The following is a 26,640-nucleotide window of genomic DNA, read 5'->3' on the forward strand; positions in this document are numbered from 1 at the left end:
CCGGAAGAAAGAGTGTTGTAATGTGTTTCCGTTTCAAAGAGTGTAGTGACTGTCAGTGTTGACATACCAGTGTCGCGAAATAAGGAAGTATAAATATGATGCCTGACTAAAAGCAAAGCAAGCTTGTAGTTTTCACGTGACTATTGATATCGAGTTCATAGCCACGGGACCTCCAGTTTTACATGCAATCAGAATCAGGGATATGATGTTCATTTTTAAAAATTCGACGTGCATTGGGCGGGATTCAAACCACGGTTGCATTGATGAGAAGACAGTGACTATGCCACTCTATTTTCACGCTCCTGATGCCTGAATATGGATGGCCATATTTATATCACATCAGCATCTAGCTATCTGTCTATCGCAAGGACGTTTTCGTACATAAGTCGTTGCTTAGAGCAATCAATAAATTCACTTTTCGTTAAATCCGCACGCAGTTAAGTCACATTCCAACAAAAATTGCTTGTGTGATAAGTAGCTACCAACGTTACAGTACGTATCTAGTATTTACGATGGCTGGAGTAGTTTGCTCATGATGTCTTCCAACTGCATAGTAATAGCTCCACCTGATGACCAAAAAAATCTTCTCAACATTAAACCGCGTATAAATGTTTAACAGCTTTCAAAAATGTGTAATTGTCCAATTTATCGGAGATTAGGTTTAAAATATAATGTGGTTATGCTATAACCGGACTTATTAGCGTATTATATTTTATTTATACTCAGACCTTCCTCTCTGCCCTTAATCCGCTTCCACACGGATCGCAGAATTCTGGAATAAAGACCAAGTATCAGGTTTATATAAAACGAAATACACATGTACGTACAACACAAAGCACTTCATACGTGGCTGCGATGATTTCTGTAGCAGCTTACCATAGAGTTAGTTACCGGATCGTGGTCTTGGACTTTCTACCACTGATATTTCCCTTATATTTTACTGTATCGAAGAAAGATATAGGACAAAATAGTTTATAAATAATATGCTAAATGAATGTTGCCATGAGCAATTTTCCTGTAAAATCAACTTTAGAGGTAGACACGAGTTTTATGTTTCAGGCTCACTCTGAAGCCCCTCTTCTGGTGATTTTTTTTAACAACACTAGTATTTACGATGGCTGGAGTAGTTTTGCTCATGCTGTCTTCAAAGTGCATGGTAATATCTCCATCTGATGACCACAGAAATCTTCTCGACACTAAACCCCTTATAACTCTTACTTGCCTTACTTGCCCGTATGCTAAACTTAATATCAGGTAGCCCGTTACTCTCATATCAAGTTGATGTGATCCATTTCCCCGTGATATTCAGACAGACAGACAGAAATTAAACTGAACCGACATAGGCCATTATTTATCCTATTCGCTCTAAAAACCAAGTATTAGGTTATAGATATTCCATGCGTTACAGACATTGAAGTAAATTCCATAAGCAGCCTTGGTAGAATACTACCGCACGTTACTATAATAGTCAGCTATGGCTTGATACCATGCACATGTTTCTCATTCATTTGTCTATTCCTTCGTGAGATTTTCCGAATGTATTGTGTCTTTCGAGAGAGCCCCCGTGGCTTAGGTGGTAGCGCGCCAACCTCTAACCGCTGGGTTCCGTGGCTCAAATCCCGGTCACTCCATGTGAGTATTGTGCCGGACAACGTGGAGGCGGGAGAGGTTTTTCTCTGGGTACTCCGGTTTTCTCTGCCATCTTTCATTCCAGCAAAACTCTCCAATATCATTTTATTCCATCTGTCTGTCATTAATCATTGCCCCAGAGGAGTGCAACAGGCTTCGGCATCTGGAAAAATTCCTATCCTCGCCGCTAGGTGGGGCTTCTTTCTTTCTTTCTTTCTTTCTTTCTTTCTTTCTTTCTTTCCAGATGGAATGATTGGAAACAGGCTGTGAATTTTTTCATAGTGTCTTTCAACGTATACATTTCATGTACTTTAAAGGGTGATCCATTGCGAGGTGCGCCTTTCTTGGTGAGGTTCACTGCTGGTTGTAGTTCTACCTCAGTGGCGTAGTCGGTTAGGGATTGTCCTATTCTGCTCGATCATGGCTGAAGTCGATGGCATGTGAGGGGTGTTCAAATGCTTCAGTTCCGTATCGTTGGCTCCCGACACGTGAAGAACTACCGCGGGACAAAATTTGAACACCCTGACGTCTCTTAAAATCTACGATAATTGAAGGGACTGTGGTAGAGCAGCTGTTTACCTGTCCGTCCATGACCCCTCGGGGTGTTGCGTCATGGGGTTTGGTTTCTTTTTTTCTCTGTTGAGTGTCACTTGCGTTCATTGCAATCTTGCATTCATACGTTATTGAATAATGCTATTGATTTTGCATCTCACTAACTACTTTTGTGGTATTTGGAGTCACTGAAATGCCGGATTGTTGTCCCACAGGAGTTCTTTAACATGCTAGTAAATCTACCGACACGAGACTGATGCATTTGAGCTCCTTCAAATACCACCGGACTGATTCAGGATTCGCCCTGCCAAGTTGGGCTCAGAAGGCCTGCGCTGTACCGTCCGAGCTACTCGGCCCGGCATTTGAATTCAGTTCATTCCAGTTATTGAATATATCAGCTAAATAAGCAAGCCTCGTGAGCCACGAGAAGTCATTGAAAAAACCTTTGAAGTTGCATATCCCATCGAGAAGAAATATCCTAACTTCATCACTCAGTTCAAACGAGCGGGTCAATATTTACCTCTGGACAGCAACCTAACCTCTGTGTATAATAGCAAATGTTCATGGTCACTTCCCATATCTTAGTACCGTCGGTAGTTAATCCAATGTATTGCTCCCAGTTAAGTCCATTTCAATCATGAATGTGTTGAGGACCTTAAAGATACATTCGGCATTCGCATGCGTGGGCGATTGAACGAAACAGCAAGCCCTCGTGTTTTCATATTCATATCTAATGAAAGTTAGTAAGTTCTCATTGTCACAAATATTAGTTTTTTAGTCGAGCTGCAATGCGGAGCTTTCGCCAGTTTTCACTTGTTCCAGCAATGTATCTCGCATATTTGCTGCCATTTGTTCTATTCTTCGCTTGACGATTTTATCAGACAACAGTGTAGCACCCAATTGTTTTGAATACTTTTCACCCATATATTTTGCTGCAGGTATTTACTAGTTTCTCTCCAATGGTATGTGTTCGGCCATGTTTTGCAGTTTATAGGGAAACTTTATATGATGCTAAAACTTAATTTTCCTTGCCTCCCGTAACACTGTCCGCGAGTACTTTTTTCGTTTAATGAAGCTCAGAAATATTTAGAGTGATGCTTTCACGGCCTATAATTGTAGACATGATAATAAGCTTTTGGGCTTTTGCCATGTCAGAAAGCAAGGTGAAAATTCTTTGTTTCGCAGAGGATTTTGTTTCGCGTCTTCAGAAGAAAATCTCGTCTGATAGGGAAGTCACTATTCCCCACTTTGTGGAACACTGGTGTAAACTATTAATTATGCAACCATGCCACATCCCAGGCCATTTTCGGTAAAAAAAAAATACTTGCGTGGGATTGGAATCTCCATACCTCGAGCACAGCCCACTATCACATCTCCCACCGCGCCCCTGTCAAGTGAGCTATTCTGAGGCTTGACATGCAGCGGGCATTTCCCAGCCTATACAATACCTGTTCCTGGTCTGTGTGTGCACCTTCTGTTGTGAGTTATCTGTGCTCGTTTCAGTGGCTCATTCTGGATACCCATAATGAGTTAATAGTGGCGCTCACGATTCCTGCTGTCTTCGCCCGTAACCAAAAATCTCGTTATATTATCCCAGTTTAGGGAGAGCGACCGATATATTTCAGTAAACGTGGTGGGTTGCATACAAATAGATCGCAAAGGGCGTTGGACCACCCGATCATCCTCAGCAGAATTCAAATAGGTCGTACAATCAATTATGCAAATATTATTATAATGCTGAAGTCCACATTATTATTTTGAAGTGGCTTGAAAGTTCTGAATTGAGAAACGAATTACGACAATTTGCAGAGTTTTCACAAATTGTAATACGCCGATGCTTATTAGGTAACGTATCAAAAACTGAAGAATGTGAAAGGTTTGGCATAGAAAGAAAATGAAACTCTTCTTCATCTGGTCATGCCATTTTAATTTCGACTGTGAATTAAATTGTTGGTATTAGGTCGTGGTCTATACAAATGGTACGTGTTGAAGACATGTTAAGCTTTTTCTGTACTTAACATTTCTTCAGCTACGTAGTAGAGTCACTAAGTTCGTGGACTGGCCTTCTAGTCGCTATGGTGCACAACAGCGGAGAGTTTGCTCAACAGGATGTTGCCATGACAGTTCTTCGCCAGTTCCGGCAAGAGGCATTTGCGTGCGTATAGTATAAGCAGAACTACGCCTCTGTTGTGAAGGGTAGTTGAATGTCAGTGGCGACACTTGAGAGTGCCATAATTTAAGCAACGGATAAATTTCAAGATCTGCCAAAAATTAGGCATCCGTTCGCGAAGCGTTTGAGGTGATCAAGTCGAAATTGCCCGAATCACCATGACGAGAAAAAGACCCGAAAAGACAGGTCAAAAGACTGTGTGATCTTTCAACTCTTAGCCCCAGTCCACGAACATATTGACTGTACTAGCTGCATAGGTGTACACTGTTTTGCCTACACTGTAAGTGCCAGTCCAAGAAGTTATTGACTGTAGTACATGAGTGAACGCCGTGTTGCCTACACTGTAGGCGCCAATCTACGAACATTTTGACTGTAGGATGTGTGGAACACGACCTGATAAGTTGAAAGTTTATTCCGGTCAGAATAATATTCGTCATCCTTTAAGAATGCCTGTATACATTTCTTATGAAGTATATGTTAGAGGGACACATTCACCGGGAGATTTTATCCTCAGTACTCAACGCCGTAGGCTAAAACTAACAACTAAGGTAAGGTAAGGGTGTATTCTGCTCGAAGGCAGGTCCGAACCTCCGCAGAGGTGTGCCTGAGTCGGAGTTTACGTACTGTAGGGTGGCCAGTTCCTTTCCGCTCCTCCATTCCCTTATCCCCACAAACAGCGCGTGGCAACCCATCCAAATCTTGACCACGCCCAATGTTGCCTAACATCGGAAATCTCAGGGGATCCGGTGTTTCAACACGGCTACGGCCGTTGGCAAAAACTAACAACTCGTGATATATTATTATTTTTGCATAGAAGGTGATATACTTAGATTTATAAGACATAGGCAATCAAAACAGAGATTCGAAACTCGCAGTCCTTTGAATGCAAAAAGCGGAAAACATTGGCGTGAAGGCTGGTTGCACAGCAAATTTCTCGGGTAATCCTCGAAATATGTTACTTTATATCCAAGATGCGATTCTCATTGTACGGAAATGTGGTAATCTGCATTTATAACCCTTACCTGTAAATAATCATGGCCTGAGTAGTATTCGATCGTACGTTACGCCAGACAACAGGCCGATGCCCATGTTTGGATATGTAATGCTAAAGTGAAAGGATGGCTCGAATTTTAAAAATATTTTTCGAGGAGATAAGGAACATTCATACGGTCGCATTTCAGAAAAGAGGTTTTTCCTTATATCCTCCCTTAGTAAAACGTGCTGACAAATGCAGGCTAAAGAAAATCAATCAGATTGATTGCATAGTATCTAGGCCTACTGAAATCCCTGATTAAACCAAAGAATGCTCGCCTTTATGAATTAGTCAAAACCCGTATCATAACGAGTAGAAGAGAAAGTGTGAGCCCTTAAGTTGTTCCCTGTTGGCTAGTATAGGGACTGTGATAAATCGTCCGGTAGGGGCAGCACCGTTGCTATCTGAGGGTTGGTATCTGTAGTTGTAATATGGTTATGTTCGGTAGTGTTGTTCTGTGAAGGCAAAAACTTAATTGTCGTGCATTGTTGTTAAGTCAAAGTGAAAAGCGTGTAATTTGGTGATGGTATTCTTTTATTTAGTGTAAATATAGTGCTGAGTTTATAAAACTTACAAAAATACCGACGAGGAAAAAATGCCTACTTGCTTCGTTCCAGGATATAAGTCTGGCTACAAAACTACGAAAGGTAAACACTTCTGTCTTTCTTTCTTTCTTAATCTGCTTACCCTCCACGGTTGGTTTTCCCTCGGACTCAGCGAGGGATCCCAACTCTACCGCCTCCAGTGTCCTGGAGCGTGAGACATTGGGTCGGGGGATACAACTGGGGAGAATGACCAGTACTTAGTCCAGGCGGCCTCACCTGCTATGCTGAACAGGGGCCTTGCGGGGGATGAGAAGATTGGAAGGGATATACAAAGAAGAGGGAAGGAAGCGGCCGTGGCCTTACGTTAGGTACCATCCCGGCATTTGCCTGGAGGAGGAATGGGAAACCACGGAAAACCACTTCCAGGGTGGCTGAGGTGGGAATCGAACCCACCTCTACTCAGTTGACCTCCCGAGGCTAAGTGGACCCCGTTCCAGCCCTCGTACCACTTTTCAAATTTCGTGGCAGAGCCGGGAATCGCACCCGGGCCTCCGGGGGTGGCAGCTAATCACACTAACCACTACACCACAGAGGCGGACAAACACTTCTTCACACTACCTAAAATGAATCAAACTTTCAAAATGGGAAAAGGCGATTCCCAGAAAGGACAAAAAGCTTTCTGATAAGTGTTTTGTGTGCGATTCACATTTTTCTGATGAATTTATTGTTAAATCAGATTCATTTGTAATACAAGGCGAACAGGTAGAAATTCCTAGAGATACATCGAAACTGAAAACTGGCGCTGTCCCTCATGCATTCCCCAGTTTGCCACAATATCTCACGAAACAATTAAACAAACGAAAATCGCCCTGTAAAAGACAGCTAAAAAGACAATAGGTTCACTTAGAAACAAACTAAAGGACAGGGACATAATATAATGACTATCCGTAATACATTGAAAATAGCTAATGCTAAAATTTTGTTGCTAGAAAAACAACTAAGAGATTCCAAATTACAGCCAAATTATTCAAGTGAGCCGACATTAAGCAGAAAGCAAAAGGTGATTGACACCATGCTAAAAAAATTGTCTAGGAGTATATATAGTACGCAATGTATCCAAGGTCACAAAATGTCATAAATGTGTCAGCCTGCTTCACGGAAAGCCTACAGAAGAAATACTTGCCGCAGCCCTCACATTTATTAGGGACTAAAGCACTGACAGCACTTTCCTCGACCATCCTTCAAAGGCAGTTTATACTGTGTTCGTGCAAGTTGAAAGTGTAGTTGAACAAAAACTCTCCTGTGAACATAGTCTACGGGGCGATATATTTTACGAGTGTTTGAACAGTTTGCACAGTATCACTATTAATTCGAAATAATTAGGATGCTGCGATGACCATGTTGCGGACATTATCCCTAAACTTGTGTTACATTATATGAAATGTCGATTTTGTTTTGTAGCAAGACAGATGAGAAAGGAACTTAAATCTTCTAAGACCACAAAGTCTACGCGGAAGTTATCTAAACTATCTGACAACTGACTTCGGAAATGATAAGGAAAAGCATAGTATTTTGCATGCAATAATTCTTTTATTCGTATGCTGACTTGTAAACCCAAGCTCAAATACTGCTGAGAGAGCGGTCTAGCGGAAGAACCGATGACTAGGGGAGTGATCACACTTCTTCCTTCTGCTCTCTATGCCCGTATGGTACATGACCTGTATGGAACTTCAAAACCCTTCTTCCCTTTGTATGGAAGATTTAAAAAGAATTTACAAATAGGATTGTTTCCTAACAATTTACAGAACGTTCAGTAGAAAATAGCTGTGGTTATTCTCTATACGGGGTATAAGAGTGATGTTCGGCCAAACTTTCAGGGCATATTCCTCACACGTAGAAGAAGAAAATACGTTACATGGACATGGTTCCTGAAAGGATGTGTTTCCATGTTAAAACTCATTCTCTACAACTCTGCGCAGTGCGTTAATCATGGGAAACGCACAAGAACAGAACGTACCAGCATACCGCATGAAACTCTTTCTTATATGTGTAACCGGCACGCAGTTACACGACACATGGTAACGAAATAATAATACTAAACCTTAAATTACATGAAATTTGGACACCTTTAAAACAAACGCACCAGATGAAACTGCATCGAGAAATAAACAAATGAACATCAGGTTGACCAATTTGACAGCTATAAGGAAGAATGTGTAGCAGGCGTGGGAACCCTTCCAGGGCCATGGGGAGATGAGCGTTGCGGACTTAAAAAAACCCAACGGTGATCCCTTGATCTGTTGATATTTTTTCCAGAATTAACGTTACAAAAATCAATTTCAACAACAATAAAATAAAGTTATCGTAGTTCAAAAAAGAAAAAAAGAAATTTAGATGTAATGTACCAAGGGCTATTCCCTTAAAGCAAAGAGGTTACAGGAAGGAGATACATTAATATAAGACAACTTCCAGAATAATACGATTAAAGGTAATAGGAAACACATGATGAAAATACAATATTAAGAGAAAGTTCACGGCGCTTTCAGATAATCGTGCCACGTAATGGAACAAGAGGGAAACCAGAAATGATAAAACTTGACGTCAAAACACTTCTAGTGTAGGGCAGGGGAAAAATTAACGTACATAAAGTGATACAAAGTTACTGGGGGAAACCCGGAGGGAAATAAAATCTGCCTGTTAATTACACTGTTCACAAAACCAAAAGAAAAGGGGAATTGCCTCCAAAATCGAACAGTCGGGCCCAGCTGAAAGGCAAAGGCATCTTAATGATTGAGTGCGACGTAAAGCAAATAGCATATATATATATTAGTTCCATAAAGCATATTAAATTTATTTGTAAAGCACCGTATAATATCATTCACAATATGTGTATGCACATTAGTACACTTCAATGTAGCCCTAAAAATATTCCACACAGTACATTGCATTTTACATCAAGAACAGTTATGTGCAAAAATCTTTCGCAACTTTAAATCTGTTATGGATACTGTGTCAAAATGTGTAAATTTCTGCAGAAAGCAAGGTTTGAACCATCGGCAGTTCAAATGATTTTTAAAATATCTCGAGACAGAATGTAGCGACACTCCCTGTTGTTGTATTGTGCGCTGGTTAAGTTGCGCGAAAGTGCTAGCAACCTTCTTTGCAATAATTAAAGAAATGTCTCTGTTCATAGAGGTGAAAGATTCTCCACAACCAACTTTGCGGAATAAACAATGGGTAGCTGACCTCGTTTCCTTGGCGGACATATCGTCTTATTTAAATTATTTAAATATTTCATTGCAAGGGAGAAACACAATGATGAGCACCATGTGTGATAGTATTAAGACTTTCAACATGCAGAGTTTATGAAAAATACATCTTGAAGCCGAAAATTTTGACAATTTTACTTCATAAAAACATTTCATTTGTCTGCTCACGAAAATCTTGGAGACTATCAGACGTCGTTACAGACTGCACGATGAATTCAATGCCCGATTCAGAGAAATGAATCATATGGCACCTCAACTTGAAATATTTATGACCCCATTTTCAGCGCGTCCTGATAAATCACCATCATATTTCCAAACAGAGCTGATTAAACTACAGTGCAACGCAATCCTAAAAGACAGGCACTACCACTACAACGGTGATTTAATTTCATTTTACAAAGGTGTTCATCCACAAGAATTTCCCAGACTTCATGCTTTTGCCTTAAAATTTACGTCAGTGTTTGGTACAACTTATGCATGCGAACAGATGTTTTCAATTCTTAATTTAAATAAATGTAGAACTAGGACTTCTCTGTCTGATGCTGTCTTAGAGACTGTACTTAGAATTTCTACTGCCAAATCGATTGTAAATATCGGTAAATTAGTTGCCGCAAAACGATGTCAAAAATCGTCTTAAGCGCTACATGTCAATTCAGGCAAACGGAATGTATGCCCAGAATAAATTGTTTATTTATGTGTTCACAGAATTGTCATAAATAATATTGTTTTCATAAGCTGTGCGCTGACTTGACGACCTGTGGTTCTGCCTCTGCCTCTGCTACTTCCCCCATACGTCTACGGTGCTATAGTACAGCACCGGGGCTGCTGCCGGGGCCGGCCGGGGCCGGCCGGGGCCGTGAGAGCACCTCAGTTGGAATCGTTTGGCCTAGGAATTGGAAGGAAGCGGCCGTGGCCTTAATTAAGGTACAGTCCCAGCATTTGCCTGGTGTGAAAATGGGAAACCACGGAAAACCATCTTCAGGGCTGCCGACAGTGGGGCTCGAACACACTATCTCCCGATTACTGGATACTGGCCAAACTTGAGCGACTGCAGCTATCGAGCTCGGTCTAAAATATATGCTTGTAAACCTCTAGCCAGGACGCCTTTGTTTTAATGCTTGTTAAATATGTCTTTTTGGGTTAAGACATTTCACACCATTAGCGTATAAGGCGGCAAATAAGAATATTTAGGTAGAGAATGCTCGGATCAGAAGATAACTTATTCATGTGTCCCTTCTGAAAATGGGTAATGAGATTCATTGAACGTATTTTGATACTCCCATCGAGGATTCCTTCTTCAAATTTCGTAGGAGATATTTAATTGAGTTAATTCAGTGCAGCATATATTCCCCTCGATGGAAATATATAACTCTTGAAGCTATGCGGATTTCCTTAGAAAACCTATATGAGCCTATAACCATGCTTTCATGCCTTTTACAACAATTACGTTAATAGTAATAATCATGAAAAAACACAAGATGTCATTAAGATTGCGATGAGCCAACTTCAGTGGCATAGTCGATTAGTCGTTAACTTTCTGTTCCAGATATAGTAGGTTCAGTCCCGATTGAAGTCGTTGGTTTTTACATTGTTTAAATGTGACAACCCCATGCCATTGACATCCGGCCCGTTCAAGAGCTCCTGCAGGACAATATTCTGACACCCTGGCGCCTGTTAACACCGTTAGCAGTCAGAACGTACCTTAATCAAGCCGCATGACTTATTCTACTACAAAGAATGACACGAGATTCGAAATAGTCGGACCTATCCTTACCTGCCAGCTGACATGTTCGAGTTTGGATAAAGCTGATCCCTCCTCCCCATTTCCTTGTTACAACATGTTTGTCATCTCAGTGAAAATCTTTAACGCGAATAATTTGGGACCTCGCTGAGGCGGCCCACGTTGTTTTGAACGACGAATCCTTTTGGTCATCTGCAAGCCGTGTCTACTTCTTCCCACTAGGAGAATCACTAAATTTACTTCCATCTTAATTAGTATATCCTCGCTTTTTGGCGATATGAAAAACATACGTGTCATAATTTGATGAAATATTGTCATTTGAGAAGTTGGAGTTTGGTGTGTAATGAGGTGGGAGGTACTATTCCACTTATCCCCTAAATAGAGAACAGATGTGTGTGGAATGGCAAATAGTTCCGCGGTACTATATTTTTTAAGTGTTTTTCGTGATACTGTACGTGAATTGTTGATTACCATCAAGTCACATCATTTGCCAGGTGTACCCAACAGTACCGTGCGTTGCATATGATTTTGTGTACGTAATATCGAGATGAATTCAGTGTGATGATTTTGATGATGTTGATGATGATGATGATGATGATGATGATGATGATGAAAATTTGTGACACTATGAATTTCATTCCATGCTCAAAGTACTTGACTTAAACATCTTCACTTCCAGTCATGTTTATATCTTTAACCCATTTAGTGCACGAAAGTTTTCGGTTCATATGCTTCTTGTTCTTCTATTGTTACAGGTGAAAACTGTCCTGGAAAATCCTACACTGTACCATGTAATCCAGAAACAGAAGAACCAGGTTCGTCAGTATTTGAGTGAATCATTCCAGCAGCCACATAGTGCAGATGGTATTGGTGCAAGACTGAGCGCGTTGCAGAGCGAGCTGAGTCAGTCCACCCCGCAACCGCCGCCTCAACCGCAGCCCATGAATGTTGTGCCAGCCAGTCCCGAGAACGCCTTGTCGGCCAGCCTCAGTTCAGTCACCACCACCAGCACATCTGGGGTCAGTACATATCTTCATATTTACTTACCGGTCTGCTAGTCAATTCTCCAAATTTGTATCTTCACTGCAATTTGATATTGTTAAATGTAACTGTAATATAGAAATGCTTTATCAGATAATTTCCTCATTCAGTGTTGTCTGATATGATGGGTAATGTTACTAAATAATTGAATGAAATGTTTTGAAGATGGTTTCATTCAGGATTTTCTTACCTGTAATGGAAATGTCCTTACGGTACTTACGTTGTACCTGTACTGTTTCCTGCTCCGAGCTTGTTCTATGGGGAATGAGGACCACTTGATTCGGTTTCAATTCTGAATGAAATTTAAAGCCAGCTGCGGACTTTTCCCGTGGAAAATCCCACCCAAAACGGAAACGGTGTCGCTCCGATTGGCACACCAGGGTTTCACTCTTCCCTTTACAGACGACAACATATTGAAATAACCTCCTTTAATCAAAAAAGAAAGAGGATCGTGTAAAGTTTAATGTCGATGCGGCACCATTCCTCCATAGCGTTGCAACATAGATTTGCTATTGTCATATAAAGGATTTATCTTCACAGCACTTACTTTACAAGGAATCACTACTCAGTTTCAGGTCTTGAGGCGGGCTGAGCCGCTTAGACGGTAGAGTCCTGGTCTTCTGAGGCCAAGTTGGCGGGTTCTAACACGACTTAGTCCGGTTGAATCTGAAGGTGGTCGTTCTCATGTCAGGTAATCTAAATGTGGAAGGATACAAATACGTGTTGACCAGTTGCATACTATCTACTTTAGAAGACCATTGCGTTGATGACTATTATCTGTGTTAGCGTGACATCGTTCCCTGTCATAAAGTAAGCATTTTGCGGGAAAGATTTGTGGTCTATAAGATTCCGGAAAATGAACTGGCCAACCCAGTGCCCTGATTTTGGTATCGTTGAACACATTTGGGATGAATTGGAATGCCAGCTTAGCTTCAGATCCCAACGAATTTCATCATGAACTGCTCTGGTTATAACTCTTCGGGAAAAATTGGCTGCCACTCTTCTAAACATATTCAGACACTTCGTAGGAAGTCAACCTGACAGAATTTGAGCTGTCAAATATGGATCCACCCCGTACTAGCGACCATTACGAGGAAGTGTGTCATAGGGAGTCCGATCACAGTTTCTGGTAGATGACCGGAGAGTTTGGATCTAATAGTGTGTACAGGATCGGTTGATTCTTAATACATTAATGGTTGGTGTCGTTCGTAAGAAGCTCATGGTGCACCAAGATATTCAATCGCCATGACATGCGAATGCTTTCCATTTATATAGACTCAAACTAGGTACTAATGCCTTGGAACCATCTGGCCTACCCTGTACATTACCAGAATCTCAGACAGTTTAACTCTTGATACCAATCACATGACGTATATCGACGATATTACATCTCGACATGATTTCACATGGCTCTTTGTATAGTAGATATTGTTACAGTCGTTCAGACGAAACTTCTTTTCACACCCGGTAGCGTTACGAAGGTTCGAATTCCACTATACTGTGACTGGGTAGCATTTAAGAGTGTTGAAACGTGGCAGACCCGTGTCAGTATATTTACTTGCATGTTAAAGTGTCCCGTTCCAAAACCAGTTTCAGCACATTGGCTTCTCTTAAGCACAATAATAGCAGGACGTCGAATATGCGGGGCGACTCACTCGCCCCTATTTATTTGGGTTTATGCAACTCGCAGTTTAAAATCTAACGTGAAACCATCACACCTGTCGTCCGATAATAATTTCTTCTGCAGATTCATCTTTTGAAATACATGTATTCGTTGCTGACAGACTAGGAAGAAGGAAGTAATGATGAGTGAACGCATAGAACCATAACATGAACGCATAGAACCATAAAATGAACGCTCCGTGTCCATCAGAAACTGCGTTCACACTGAAATGCTGCAGTATAAGAAAAGCTGCAATCCACTGCTTCTTTTGTCTTTTGTCTTGTGTTCGTCACATTTGATGTACACAATTTATGGCAATGCAATGCATTTCAGACACCCGACTGATGTTCAGTTCGTGTGCTGTGTGTGTGTGTGTGCGCGGATTGTACTCAGTTGAATTATGCACAGCTTCTTTGTTATCATCAGACATCACTAGTGTATCCCGAACAGGTCCCTTCCAAAGGACATTGGTTCACACAGTCATCTTTAAACCCTTGCATCTGAAGCCGCTAGTCTTCGTCCAGGAAATTGTTCTTGGTATAAGAATCGTGCTTTTCGTGCATTACGTGTTGCTTCTCCTTATTGTAATCTGTTAACATACTCATCATCTTACGCCTATAGTTGTCTGGGCAAGAACTATGGGTCGAATATACACACTATACTAGCCCTTTCCTTTCCTTGCGTCGCCGCAAACCTCCAGCGTGTAAGTGCAACGTTAAACCGCTAACAGAAAAGTATAGAAAGATTTGCCTCGCTGCAACGATCTCAGTATATTGAATTGTGTCCCTCTTAAGTCCTGATAGTGATAACGATTCCCAGTGAGTGGAATATGTACAGTCCCTCAAAAGAGAAAATGAGCGCATGATACTGTAGAAGCTCCTCGCAGGTACACTGTTCTCAGAAACAACTTAACCTATAGATATAATATTTGTTATGGGTATGCGCATGATTCATATCTACATGATGTTTCTGCAATAAGGCCATCTAAGGCTGTGCGAGTTATTGACCCACAGCACCCGAGCTTGGTGGTGGGGCTGCTACCTACCCCTCCAAGCCTACTGTTTTTTGTTGGGATAGTCTCCCTTAGCCTTTGAAGAACCCTCTTCACTACAAGGCAGTGATTTTCCTCTTTATTTTACCCCAAGAGGAAGGGTTGCCTCCTCCGCCAACTTTGCCGTACGAAAGGTCTCCTCCGCCTCAGTTGCTGTTAAGGACTTCACCAGAGTCCCGTTAGCCGTTACTTTTCAGGGTTCCTGTAAGGCCTTCACAGCACACACGTCTTTAAAATACAACCTGTGACAATAAAGTTCGGTGAATAGGCCTGTACTATCAACATAGATGAACAATGCACGACAGTGACCTTACTGTCTTTCGAAATAGTCCCCTTCAATAACTATGCACTGCTGAGATCGGCGATACATGTCATGGAAACTTTGCAGGAAGGCTTCCTTTGGGATGGTGTTCAAAAGTCTCATCACGTTTCGTTGGATGTCAGGAATATCGTCAAATCTCTTTCCTTTCAAAGCGAGTTTGAGTCGTGGGAATAGGAGGAAATCTGGACGATTGAGATCTGGCGAGTATGGGGCATGTTCAAGTTGCACCACCCCCTTTTTTGCCATGAACTGTTTGACGATATGAGCTGTGGCGATAATGAAACGGGCGAACCACTCGTACACACACTTCAAGGACAGTGCTTGATCTTCATAAACACGTACCAGAATCGCATGCGTTTCTTTCAGTGTCTTGCCAAGCTTAAAACAAAACTGTACATTGAGCTTTGGTCGTTCATGTTCCTGTTCGCAGTTCAGAACCAACACACTAAACGCGCGTTGTGTCAAACAGGTCTTACACGGCACACACACGATGCTCAACTGAACAACGTTGGGAGCAGGTGGTCAAAACCTGCTGCTACGCAGGTGCAGCGTTGTGTGTCGCCAGTGTTGCCGGATCGACCGTTCTGACTTCATTCACTGACATTTATTGTCACAAGTTGTATATTAATGCTCTGGTCTGACTCAGAACTCAGGCGTGCTCAGTTCATAATATAATATGGGGCCAAGAATCTGGGAAACATAAAGAAACGGAAATACGGAACAGCTACAGGTGAACTCGGGCTAACAGGTTTAACACATAAAAACATTTTTATAAGACTAGTAAATTTTCCGCAGTTTATTCCAGTTATTTCTGGGGTTGCAGCAGGTATTGCCCTGGTCCGATGTTGGACGATGCCTAATACGCGATGACTGAGGCAATGAGCACTAGCACTCGCTTCCTCCAATCACTCGCAATAGCATGTACCCCATAGCGTGTACATAGTAATAAATATAGAGAAGAAAACAATAATAATATGTCCTTTTGGCATTCGGTTGTACGGGGACCTGTGTTGTCAGGCGGATACTACTGCGCTGATACATGACGTTCCCACCCGACGTGAGGTCTGGGAATACCGGCGGGCTTTCGGACGTGGTCGCACAATAAGAAGTCCATCTCCGAGCAGCACGCACATCAAGCATTTTGACTCGGTCTAACACTAACCCTCAAAACAGAATAAAAATTAAGTGTGTTCATTTGGCCACATGGCCCTTTTAGTCGCCTTCTACGACAGGCAGGAATTACCTGTGAATGTATTCAGCCCCTCCCATCCACAGCGGGTCTAACACATAATAACAAATCGCAAGCCATGTCCGCGCCTAGGTCACCCCTTTTAGTCGCCTGTTATGAGAGGCAAGAGATACCGGGGGTGTATTCTACATCTGCGTCCCCGCAGCCGCACGGGGTGTTACCCTTTTAGTCGCCTCTTACGACTGGCACGGTATACCGTGTGTGTATTCTTCGTCTGCGTCCTCCACCCACAAAGGGTCATTCCAGACCAGGTGGGTATTGCCTTGGCTACTTGTTTTGGCTATGGAGGCCCCTGATCGGAGTGGGTGGCATTCGGGGAGGATGATTTCGGGCATGGCTTCGAAACATCTTCAGCCTGCCCGAAGTCTTTAACTTTTGATTCCTTGAGGGGTTCAACCCCTTGGGAACAAGAGCAGCGTGAAGGAATAGGATCATGCTTCCCTAGGTTTCTGGCTGCTACCAGAACTGATGGGAGTGACTTCAAGCTGGTAAAGTCTATTTTGTTTATTAGTCACATAGAAGGTGTCAACGGCGAACTGGAAGATCTGAAAAAAATGCGCAACGGTAGTTTGTTGTTGAGGACGCGTACTGCCGTGCAAGCTGATCGATTGCTCAAGTGCGACCACTTTGGCGATTTTCCCGTTAAAATGGAGGAACACTACACCTTGAATATGGTTCGTGGAACACCTTGATCTCATTCTGAACACTGACGATGAATTGATGGAAGACATGAAGCACCGTGGCGTGACACACGTCCGGCGCATCACGCGCAACTTCATCGGCGAGAACGTTGCCACGGGTGCCTTCATTGTCTCCTTCAAATTGTCAGTGTTACCAGAAAAAGTCAAGGTAACAACTTATCGCTGCGATGTGAGGCCGCACATCCCGCCACCCGTGCGCTGCTATCAATGCCAGAGGTTTGGGCATACGGTATCTCGTTGCTCGAATCCGTCTGCATGTGGTACATGTGGCAGAGGAGCTCACGGCGAGGAAGAGTGCCCAACTGCTTACAGGTGCACTAACTGCCCTGGTCTTCATTCACCCCGAAATCGGAACTGTCCGGTATATCTCGGTGAGAAAAAGATCTAGGAGATCAAGATCCTGGATCGGTTTTCCAACCAGGAAGCGCGCCGTAAATTCATTTCTATGAATGCACCCGCCAAGACGCTAGACTACACGAAGATAGCACAGAGTCTTCCAGGTTCGTCGTTTATATCTTCTCAACCTGTTACGATCGCTGCGCCCAAGGCAGCTGTTTCTCCTGTGAGCAAAGCAGCAAAGAGTAAAAGCTCGAAGGGGGAAACACCCCACCTTCGACCACAAAGAAGTCTGTGCCGGCTGGGACTCCTCTTTCCAAGTCTCCCCCGACCAAGAGGTCGGCGAAAGCCGTGCCCAAGCCGGCGCAGGCGGCATCGTCGACCAGGGCTGGAAGATTATCTCCCAGCCCGTCTAAACAAGAAAAGAAGGCGGAGAAGAGGAACGCCCTTACCAGGCGCTCTCGCATTTCTCCTGCGAAGGGGATATCTTACCCTCCATCTGGAGATCTGGAGGGTATGAATCAGCGCCGCCAGGTACGCGTGCTCCAAAACCTGCGCACTCCCCTCGTAGGAGGACATCCCGCCCACCAAAAGCGTCGAAGTTCTGGGCGTCAGTCCCCTCGTCCGTCGACGACGGGATGGACGTCGAACTTTTACCTACATCTGTGGGTGTAGATGTTGATGTTAGTGCTTAGGGTTTAAAGCATCTGCCGGTTATAACCTAACACGCTTCCCTTTTAGTTCACACTATTGCACTGTTACAGTGGAGTTGTAATGGTTATGATAGGCATCTTGTTGAGCTGCGCCAGCTAATCAGTGAGTATTCGGCGAGTATAATCTGCAGTCAAAAAACTAATTTCAGACCAGGTCATCATACGGTCTTGAGACATTTCAGACTATACTCGACAGAACGACATTATGCTAACCGGGCTTCAGGTGGCATTGGCATTTTTGTCCGTTCTGATACCTATAGCGAAGAGGTTCCACTAAGAACCCTGCAGGAGGCCGTAACAGTTCGCGTTCCGCTGCCTGTCATAGCGACAGTGTGTAATGTTTATTTTCCACCAGGCCAGCCTCGTAATATAAATGATGTAACTGATCGTATAGATCATCTTCCACCTCCATTCCTCCTATAGGAAGATTTTAACGCCCATCACCCTATATGGGGCCCTGGAACGTCTTTCCCCAGGGGAAGGGAGTTGGAAACATTAGTAAGAGCTGGATTTATGTATTTTGAATACAGGTGAACCAACTAATTTCAGTGTACGTTACGGCACATACTCTCGCATAGACGTCAGTCTATGCAGCCGAACGCTGGTTCCTCTATTTCGGTGGAATCCGTCGAGGTTCCTCCTAGATGGATTCTTAAACATGCTGATTGGCCAATGTTCGTATCACTAGCTGTCTTTAACGATGTGACCAGGCGGAGCGTAGACGGCGATATCAATTACATTACACAAGTTATTCTTGCTGCTCCTGAATAATCCATTCCATCGTTTTCAGGGCCTCCTCGCCGAAAACTCGGTCCTTGGTGGAACGAAGAAATTGCACCAGCTATCAAAGAACGTCGTCGCTCTCATAAACGCTATCGTAGGCAGCCTATTGTAGTCAATTTGGTAACATTTTTTAAAAAAAATTCTAAGGCGCGAGTTCTTATTCGACAGAGTAAGAAATCTTCGTGGGAAAGAGATGTGTTGTCTATGACGATGACCTTACATGTTATGCACCTTTAAACAAGTATCATCATCAGCAGCAGCAGCATCTGGAATGGACCTTGGACCGCACGGCTCATTGTTTTACTCCTCCATGGCGTCGATATCCGGGGAAACATAAGTGTCCTTGGTTCAGCCTGCTCGGGTCATTGCTTACAACCAGTTCTGGTCAAATCGTTCAGTTCGGAACAGATCAGTCTTCTTTCTTCCGTGAATAAACAGGCAGCACCACAAATATTGACACAAAATGCTCGATTTCAGTTCTCACTGATTATACAATATTTTTAACACATTTTATCTCGCGCAGTCTCACTACGATCTGAATATCTAGCAGTATAATGTTTCCTTATGTTTTGCTGATGAAACCGTCTGTAATTTAAGAACGGTATTTGTCCACACACGAGTAGTTCATCAACTTGAAGGATTTATCGACGCGATAGCCGCGACAGTGAACTTATTTGAATATTTACGGCACACAGTTCGGTTCACTAATAAATGAATTGCGGTCTTCGAGTTTAAATAATGAAATCACTGATTTAATTGTTCACTTAATATTTACACTGTAATATCATTGTTTATACTTGGGCTTCAAATAAATGACTGTCCTTTCAAAACATCAAAACGTATGATAAAGTGATTGTCTTTCTACCTTCACGAAATGAGTATGCGTCATATACGACAGTTGTGAATTAGCGCGTTTTAAACACTAAGTACATTAAGATCTGTGAATGTAACTCTGAAACACATTGTGTCTGAACAAATCTGAAATAAAACTGCCTGAATTAAACTCTGAAATCTACTGGACTTAAGAAATCTGAAATGAGACTGGGCTCACTCTATTGTCTGTCTTCCTTTTTATTCACACACGAATTTACAAACAAGCATATCGCCGTCCCGAGCCTGTTATTACTTCACAACCAATCATTTCAAATAATACTAGTGGCACTTTATCGTACTGGATGGTGTGAATCTAGTATCTGTGATATAAAAATATCTTTTAAAAAATTTTAATGACTGGCTAAACGAATTTCTCGGCTTTTCCTAGCCTCACCCAGGGCGTTCCTTATCTTTCTAGTTCGTTGTTCACGTCTCTTGCTCAGTATTGGCTTCCGTCACAGTCACTTGTCGTCGGCTTATTTCACACTCCTCTTGTCTTCAAGCAGCGTTTTGTTTTAAAACAAAGGCACGCCCCTTGCCTTTTATGTCCGCTATTCCTAACAGCTGCTACCTGCCTTGGTCTTGAAATTATCATCTTCTGAACACAAAGGAGCTTATCTCCGTCGGTATGTGTTGACAGATCACAGTAATTAGTCTCCGTTTGCAAACATTCCGGCGACACAATTCTTTCCTCAGTCTCTACTGGTTAAATATTTCAAATGTATTTTATATCTATACGTGAATTATTCTGTGTTTGATATCATGTGATCGTGGCTTAAAACGTACGGTCACAGTACTTAATAGTTGATTAAATTGATCTAGCATAAAGTTGTCAGTGGTATACACCAGTTACTGGAAAAGTAAAAGGAACAATTAATTGGACTGAATTACAGTTCCTGGGAATTATTTTACTTGCTTACAATTACAGATTACTTTTTCAGCAAGTAATCAGTATTTCATTAATACAACTTCCCCCATGAGGAGGCTGCCACAAGGACAAAATATGTCGACTACACAGTATTGTGTCTTCTAAGTTACTGGTGAGTTTGCTAGTGTCCCAGATAGAAATAACCACCACAAGGCTCAGGAATAAATTTGCAATGAATTTGGGATATGGCATGATGTATGGTTCTTCAAATGTTGTATAGATGATTGCGGAGTATGGTTACTGAACCTCGTATTGCGGCGATAGCGATGTCGGGAAGTTTTGTCAGGTTGAGACCGAGAGAATCCCATAGCTGTACAAGAAATTTAGGGATTGTGCCTCGAGCTCCGATCATGAGTCCATGGACGGGAATATTGTCTAGGTGATATTTATCTTTATAGTAGTTTACGGTTGGCTGGTAAATCGACTTCTTTTCGGCGTCCAATTCTTCGGCGTAGCCAACGTGCTACTCGAAGCGTATTGTGGAATCTAAGATTAGTCCTTGCTTGCTAGCTGGTTGAAAGGCTATCATGTCAATACGCCTGTTACTGCCGCTGGTAGCTATGCCAGAGACCTCTTCGTGCACCGTGAAACCGTGATCCCTCAGCGAGGTCGCAATCATGTGTCGTATTGTATGATAATTTCACTGAGCGCCCGTCTTAAAGAAATCACTGACCATATTTTTGCATAGGGCTGGGATGATACCAAAGTTTGCAAAGACGATATTACTTCATTTTGTGCTTTTTACCAATGAGAGATTAAATGATTATTATTATTATTATTATTATTATTATTATTATTATTATTATTATTTGCTAGTGGTTTAACGTCGCACTAACGCATTGAAGGTTTTTGGCGACGCAAGGATGTGAAAGGGCTAGGTTTGGGAAAGAAGCGGTCGTGGCCTTAATTAAGATACAACTTTAGCTTTTGCCCGGTGTGAAAATGGGAAACCGCGGAAAACCATCTTCTGTGCTGTCGACGGAGGGTGTTGTTATTGTTTTATATATATTTTTTGAATGGCGTGGTTCGTGCTATGAAGCCTGCTGTTAAACCGAACCATTTCATATACACTACATTGTACAACTACAGAGTCTTAATATTCTTGATCTAAATAGGTAAATTAAACCAGCTTAAACTGAAGATCATTCTAAGCGGAAAATACGTTCTTGATAGATACTGTGACATTACCACAAGTTAAATTATGCACTAATCTCTTAAGTCTGTGTACCATTTATAACGTATATTTTAAATACATGTACAGTATATTAGGTATGTACAGCAGGGAAGAGGTTTCTGGACTTTTAGGGATGCTATTTAGGGAGGACAAGAATTAAAGCTCTCTGTTCTCAAATAACTCGGTGTACCTGTAAGAATAAAGTTGACAGGGCGAGTTGGCCGTGCGGCTAGGGCGCGCAGCTGTGAGCTTGGATCTGGGGGATAGTGGGTTCAAACCCCGCTGTCGGCAGCCCTGAAGATGGTTTTCCGTGGTTTTCCATTTTTTTCACACCAGGCAGATGCTGGGGCCACGGCCGCTTCCTTCCAACTCCTAGGCCGCTACTTTTCCATCGTCGCCATAAGACGTATCTGTCTTAGTGCGACATAAAGCCAATTTAAAAAAAGAATAATGTTGTAGACAAGCGTGACCGAGTGTAGGTTTCTTCTTCCTACTGAGTATATCCACGACAGTTGTTCAGGGCAGGGTGATAGGCTGTATGACTGTACCTAAACTTACTATGTCTGGTAACGTGGCCGTGGTGGTGGTGGTGGTAAATATACACTCAACACTGGTGGCGTTAAATTCTAAGACTACGATTCATTAAATGCTAATTGCTTACACACTACACAGGTGCACCAAGGCCTTCACTTACACTACACAGTACATATAATTACGTGTCAGTTTACACACTACCGAGCTTGATAGCTGCAGTCGCTTAAGTGCGGCTAGTATCCAGTATTCGGGAGATAATGGGTTCGAACCCCACTGTCGGCAGCCCTGAAGATGGTTTTCCGTGGTTTCCCCATTTTCACACCAGGCAAATGCTGGGGCTGTACCTTAATTAAGGCCACGGCCGCTTCCTTCCAACTCCTAGGCCTTTCCTATCCCATCGTCGCCACAAGACCTATCTGTGTCGGTGCGACGTAAAGCAACTAGCAAAAAAAAGTTTACACACTTTCCCTTTTCCCACTACTCACTCGCATTAGTTTTTCACTCTACCGCTTACAAACTATGTTACACACTCTTTCACTACGGTCACTTAGTGGTTGTTTTTTTTTTTTTTTTTTTTTGGTATTGGCTTTACGTCGCACCGACACAGGTCTTATGGCGACGATGGAACAGTAAAACGCTAGGACTGAGAAGGAAGCGGCCGTGGCCTTAATTAAGGTACAGCCCCAGCATTTTCCTGATGTGAAATGGGAAACCACGGAAAACCATCTTCAGGGCTGTCAACAGTAGGGTTCGAACCAACTATCTTCCGAATACTGGATACTGGCCGCACTTAAGCGACTGGGTCTGTACCTTAATTAAGGCCACGACCGCTTCCTTCCCACTCCTAGCCTATTCCTGTCCCATCGTCGCCGCGAGACCTATCTGTGTCGGTGCGACGTAAAGCAACTTGTAAAAAAAAAAAATCGTAGGTATAACTTTCTTGTATTTAATGGAAGGAGATCCTTAACCTTTCAAGGGAATGCAGGGAAATTAAAACTCGCTGGAAGATTTTCATGATGTGGTCTGTCTGGGTTAAATGTTTATAAAAAGCGATACGTATGTTTCTTACAGTATCCTTTATTGCTATTTGTGTTTCGTGGAAGAGCATCGGAGGAATCTTAACTCTGTTTAATTGTGAATGATTACTTTTGGATCCTTATGACTGTTCTTGATTTGAATGGGTTGACTTTGAGAGAATTAGTTTTAGTCCAATCTTTTATGTTTTCTACGTCATCATTTAGTTTGCTAATGTCTAGTCGGATGTCTTTCGGATTTGTATGTATATACAGTTGTATGTAGAAATGGTATTTGCGGGTTTTTAAGTATTCTGGTAGGTCATTTAGATAGAGTGAAAAAGAAGTGGCGCAAGTACACTGCCCTGAACTACGTCAGTGTCGTTCTGTTGCCAGCGTGATACATTCGAACCAACACACACACACACACACACACACACACACACACACACACACTAGGGCCGCCCATTTAGATATGAGTGCAGCCACGTAAATGAACTTGCGGAAAATCTGAGGAATTTTAGCTTAACCAATAGTATTTCCTTGTTCACACAGTCAAATGCTTTGCTTAAGTCTAAAAGTACGATAATTGTCATTTGTCCCTTGTCCGTTTCTACTTGAATGCCATTTGTAACTTTGGTAGAGGTGTGGTGGTGCTGTGGTTAGATCTAAAACCTGGCTGGTATTTGTCTTGTAATTTGTGGCCCTGGAATCGCTAAGCGTCGCTCGCGATCCATTTCTGCTCGGCTCCAGCGCTAAAGTCGCGATCGCGATGTATTACGTCAGCGCTTACTAAACTTATCGTTGCGCCTCTATTGTTAATTTATTTATCACATATTATACATAATTTAAAAGATGAAAGTTGTATTCTCGCAATATAATTTTGATTTTAAGTATTTCAGGGTAATGGAGACAGTTGGCACGCCTGAGAAAAACTATAACGTTTTGCAGTTGCTCATCTTGATGTATGTGTCGCGCGCTGTTGTGGTTGTTACATTTGTTCCAGCTGTTGTGTTAGTTTTGTCGTCCAAAATGAGTGAATTATCTGTGAGCTTGCATCCGGGAGATAGTGTGTTCGAATCCTACTGTCGGCAGCCCTGAAGTTGGTTTTCCGTGGTTTCCCATTTTCACACCAGACAAATGCTGGAGATGTACCTTAATTAAGGCCACGGCCGCTTCCTTCCCACTCCTAGCCCTTTCCTTCCCATCGTCGTCATAAAACCTGTTTGTGTCGGTGGGACGTAAAGCCACTAGCAAAAAAGTGAATTGTTGGGGAGCAGTGAAATACTGTACGTGACTGTTCATTTTGTTTAGAAAGTGAAGGAGATAGTGTTGTGTTTATAGAAGAAGGAAATGACGATTTATCTACATCGAGTGGTGACTTGTTCGAGCCTAGGCTAAGGAACGTAGACAGTGATATTGATGATAATCTAGCATCTAGGACAAACTGAACCAGAAAATACGGTGAATTCTTATGAAAGGGATACTGATAGTGATGATGATTATTGTTGTAAACAAGATGAGGTTTACAAGAACACAACTTATTTATTTGCTTCACATAGAATTCTACAGTATGTACAGGAATAAAACATAAAATTGTCTTGAAGCAAAGTAGATGATTAATCTTGAGAGAGTTTCTGTTTCTATACACTATGTACAATCTGAATGTATTTACAATCACTGCTATCTTGAAAAGATAGTTCTTGGGAAAGATATAGTTCGTGATGGTTGAAAACTATCATTTGCACTAGCATAGATTAGCTAAGAGAGTTCCTTCTAACTTGAAGTGTCTGAGTTCATAAGCTTGTACTAAATGAAAGCTATGTTCACAATTAGAGAATCTAATGTGTGTGTCGGAGCTTGAGTGAGCTTGGGGATGTGTGGCATACAACATCGGGGCTCGACATGGATGAAGGAACTGGAAAGTGGAGCAGTGACCTGAGGTGAAACCTCGTACTACCAGAATTCCGTCCACCTGGTCGAGACACATTTTTAAGAGGAGTAGCCTCCGTGTTCGACGTTCAGTGTATTCTGGAGCAGGACACTGGGGAGAATCCTCGTGAGTGACAGACAGGGAGCTCCTTATATACTGCACACGACGTAACAGACACGCGCACTGAAGACTGCGCGTCGAGTCTCGAATGATCCACGCTTGCGTGCGTGCGGCTGGCTGGCTGGCGCTGAGCGAAGAGAGCGGAGGACATACAACAATTATGATGATGACGTGGTGTTGACTACTTAGCCTATGTGGACAAGGGCCTACCCTCCTGAGCCGGAAACAAAAGTGGAAGAGAAGTTCAAGGTCAGGAACGCAGGTATACAGTACTGCCCGCCTAGAAACAGTCCTCCATGGTTATACTTCTATTTGTCTTTCACCAGTGCTGTTTGGAATCTTTAAGTGAGGGAGACCAATAAATACGCACGTGAAAATACTCAGAAGAAAAGAGATTCAGTCACTATGGTCCGTTATTCACGACTGCAAAGTTGGACTTATGTGCCCCTGTCAGGAATGAAAAAGTGTATTTCTTTGGTGATAAACATGGAACTGAATCACAAGAACAACGTTGAACGATATTGGAGCACGTATAAATCACAAAACATTCCCTTTTTTCAAGTTCCATGTCACTAAACCGATTTGAAATGATAAACTCAATGTTTCATATCAGTTCAAAACTATACATTCCTCCTGGGCAACAGGGGAATGACCATAGTATAAAGTAAGAACTTTCCTGGACTCAGTGAACAGTGCATTCAAATAGTACTTTATACACTACCAGAATGTATCTATTGATGAATCTATGATAGGAATGAAGAATAGATTTGTACATAGTATGTATATGGAAATAACACACATGCTAGGTTCAGAATAAAGAAGTTTGAAGTAGTGGACAGCAAACATAATTATATAATCCACACAAAACTGTACAGTGGGAAGAATATTTTAGCAGATTGGACTGATCCATTTACAGGAAAACTTGTTGTACACTTGTGGACAGTCTAAGATCTTTTGAACAAGGGATATCACGTTTTTACTGATAACTTTTATACAAAAATTCCCTTAGCAAAACGACTGTTTGCAAGTGATAAGTTTCTTATTGGCACGATAAATAAGAACTCTAAAAATCTATCTAATTTAGTTCTAAACACTAAACTTGCCACCCGGACATCAGTGTATTTCAGGAAAAGAGAATTACTTTTAGTAGGTTACAAGGAAAAACCTTCTAAAAACAGTTTATCTCATAAGAAGTGGGTGTCAAGCTGAGGACAAAGTTATCCGAAGCAAAAGTGGAAAAGAAAATAAACCAGTTTTGATTCATAAG

At 42.2% G+C, this 26,640-nt stretch overlaps 1 protein-coding gene across 1 annotated transcript in view; it reads left to right on the plus strand.

Moving 5' to 3' along the window:
• Window positions 1-26,640, plus strand: part of Mitf (transcription factor Mitf) — a 533,115-nt gene that overhangs the window by 223,232 nt on the left and 283,243 nt on the right. The window contains exon 3 of the mRNA XM_067140584.2: window positions 11,695-11,958. Coding sequence (XP_066996685.1) covers window positions 11,695-11,958 — 264 coding nt within the window. The remainder of the gene's footprint in view (window positions 1-11,694; window positions 11,959-26,640) is intronic.

Source organism: Anabrus simplex, chromosome 2 (assembly GCF_040414725.1).
Source record: "Anabrus simplex isolate iqAnaSimp1 chromosome 2, ASM4041472v1, whole genome shotgun sequence".
Classification (NCBI taxonomy): domain Eukaryota; kingdom Metazoa; phylum Arthropoda; class Insecta; order Orthoptera; family Tettigoniidae; genus Anabrus; species Anabrus simplex.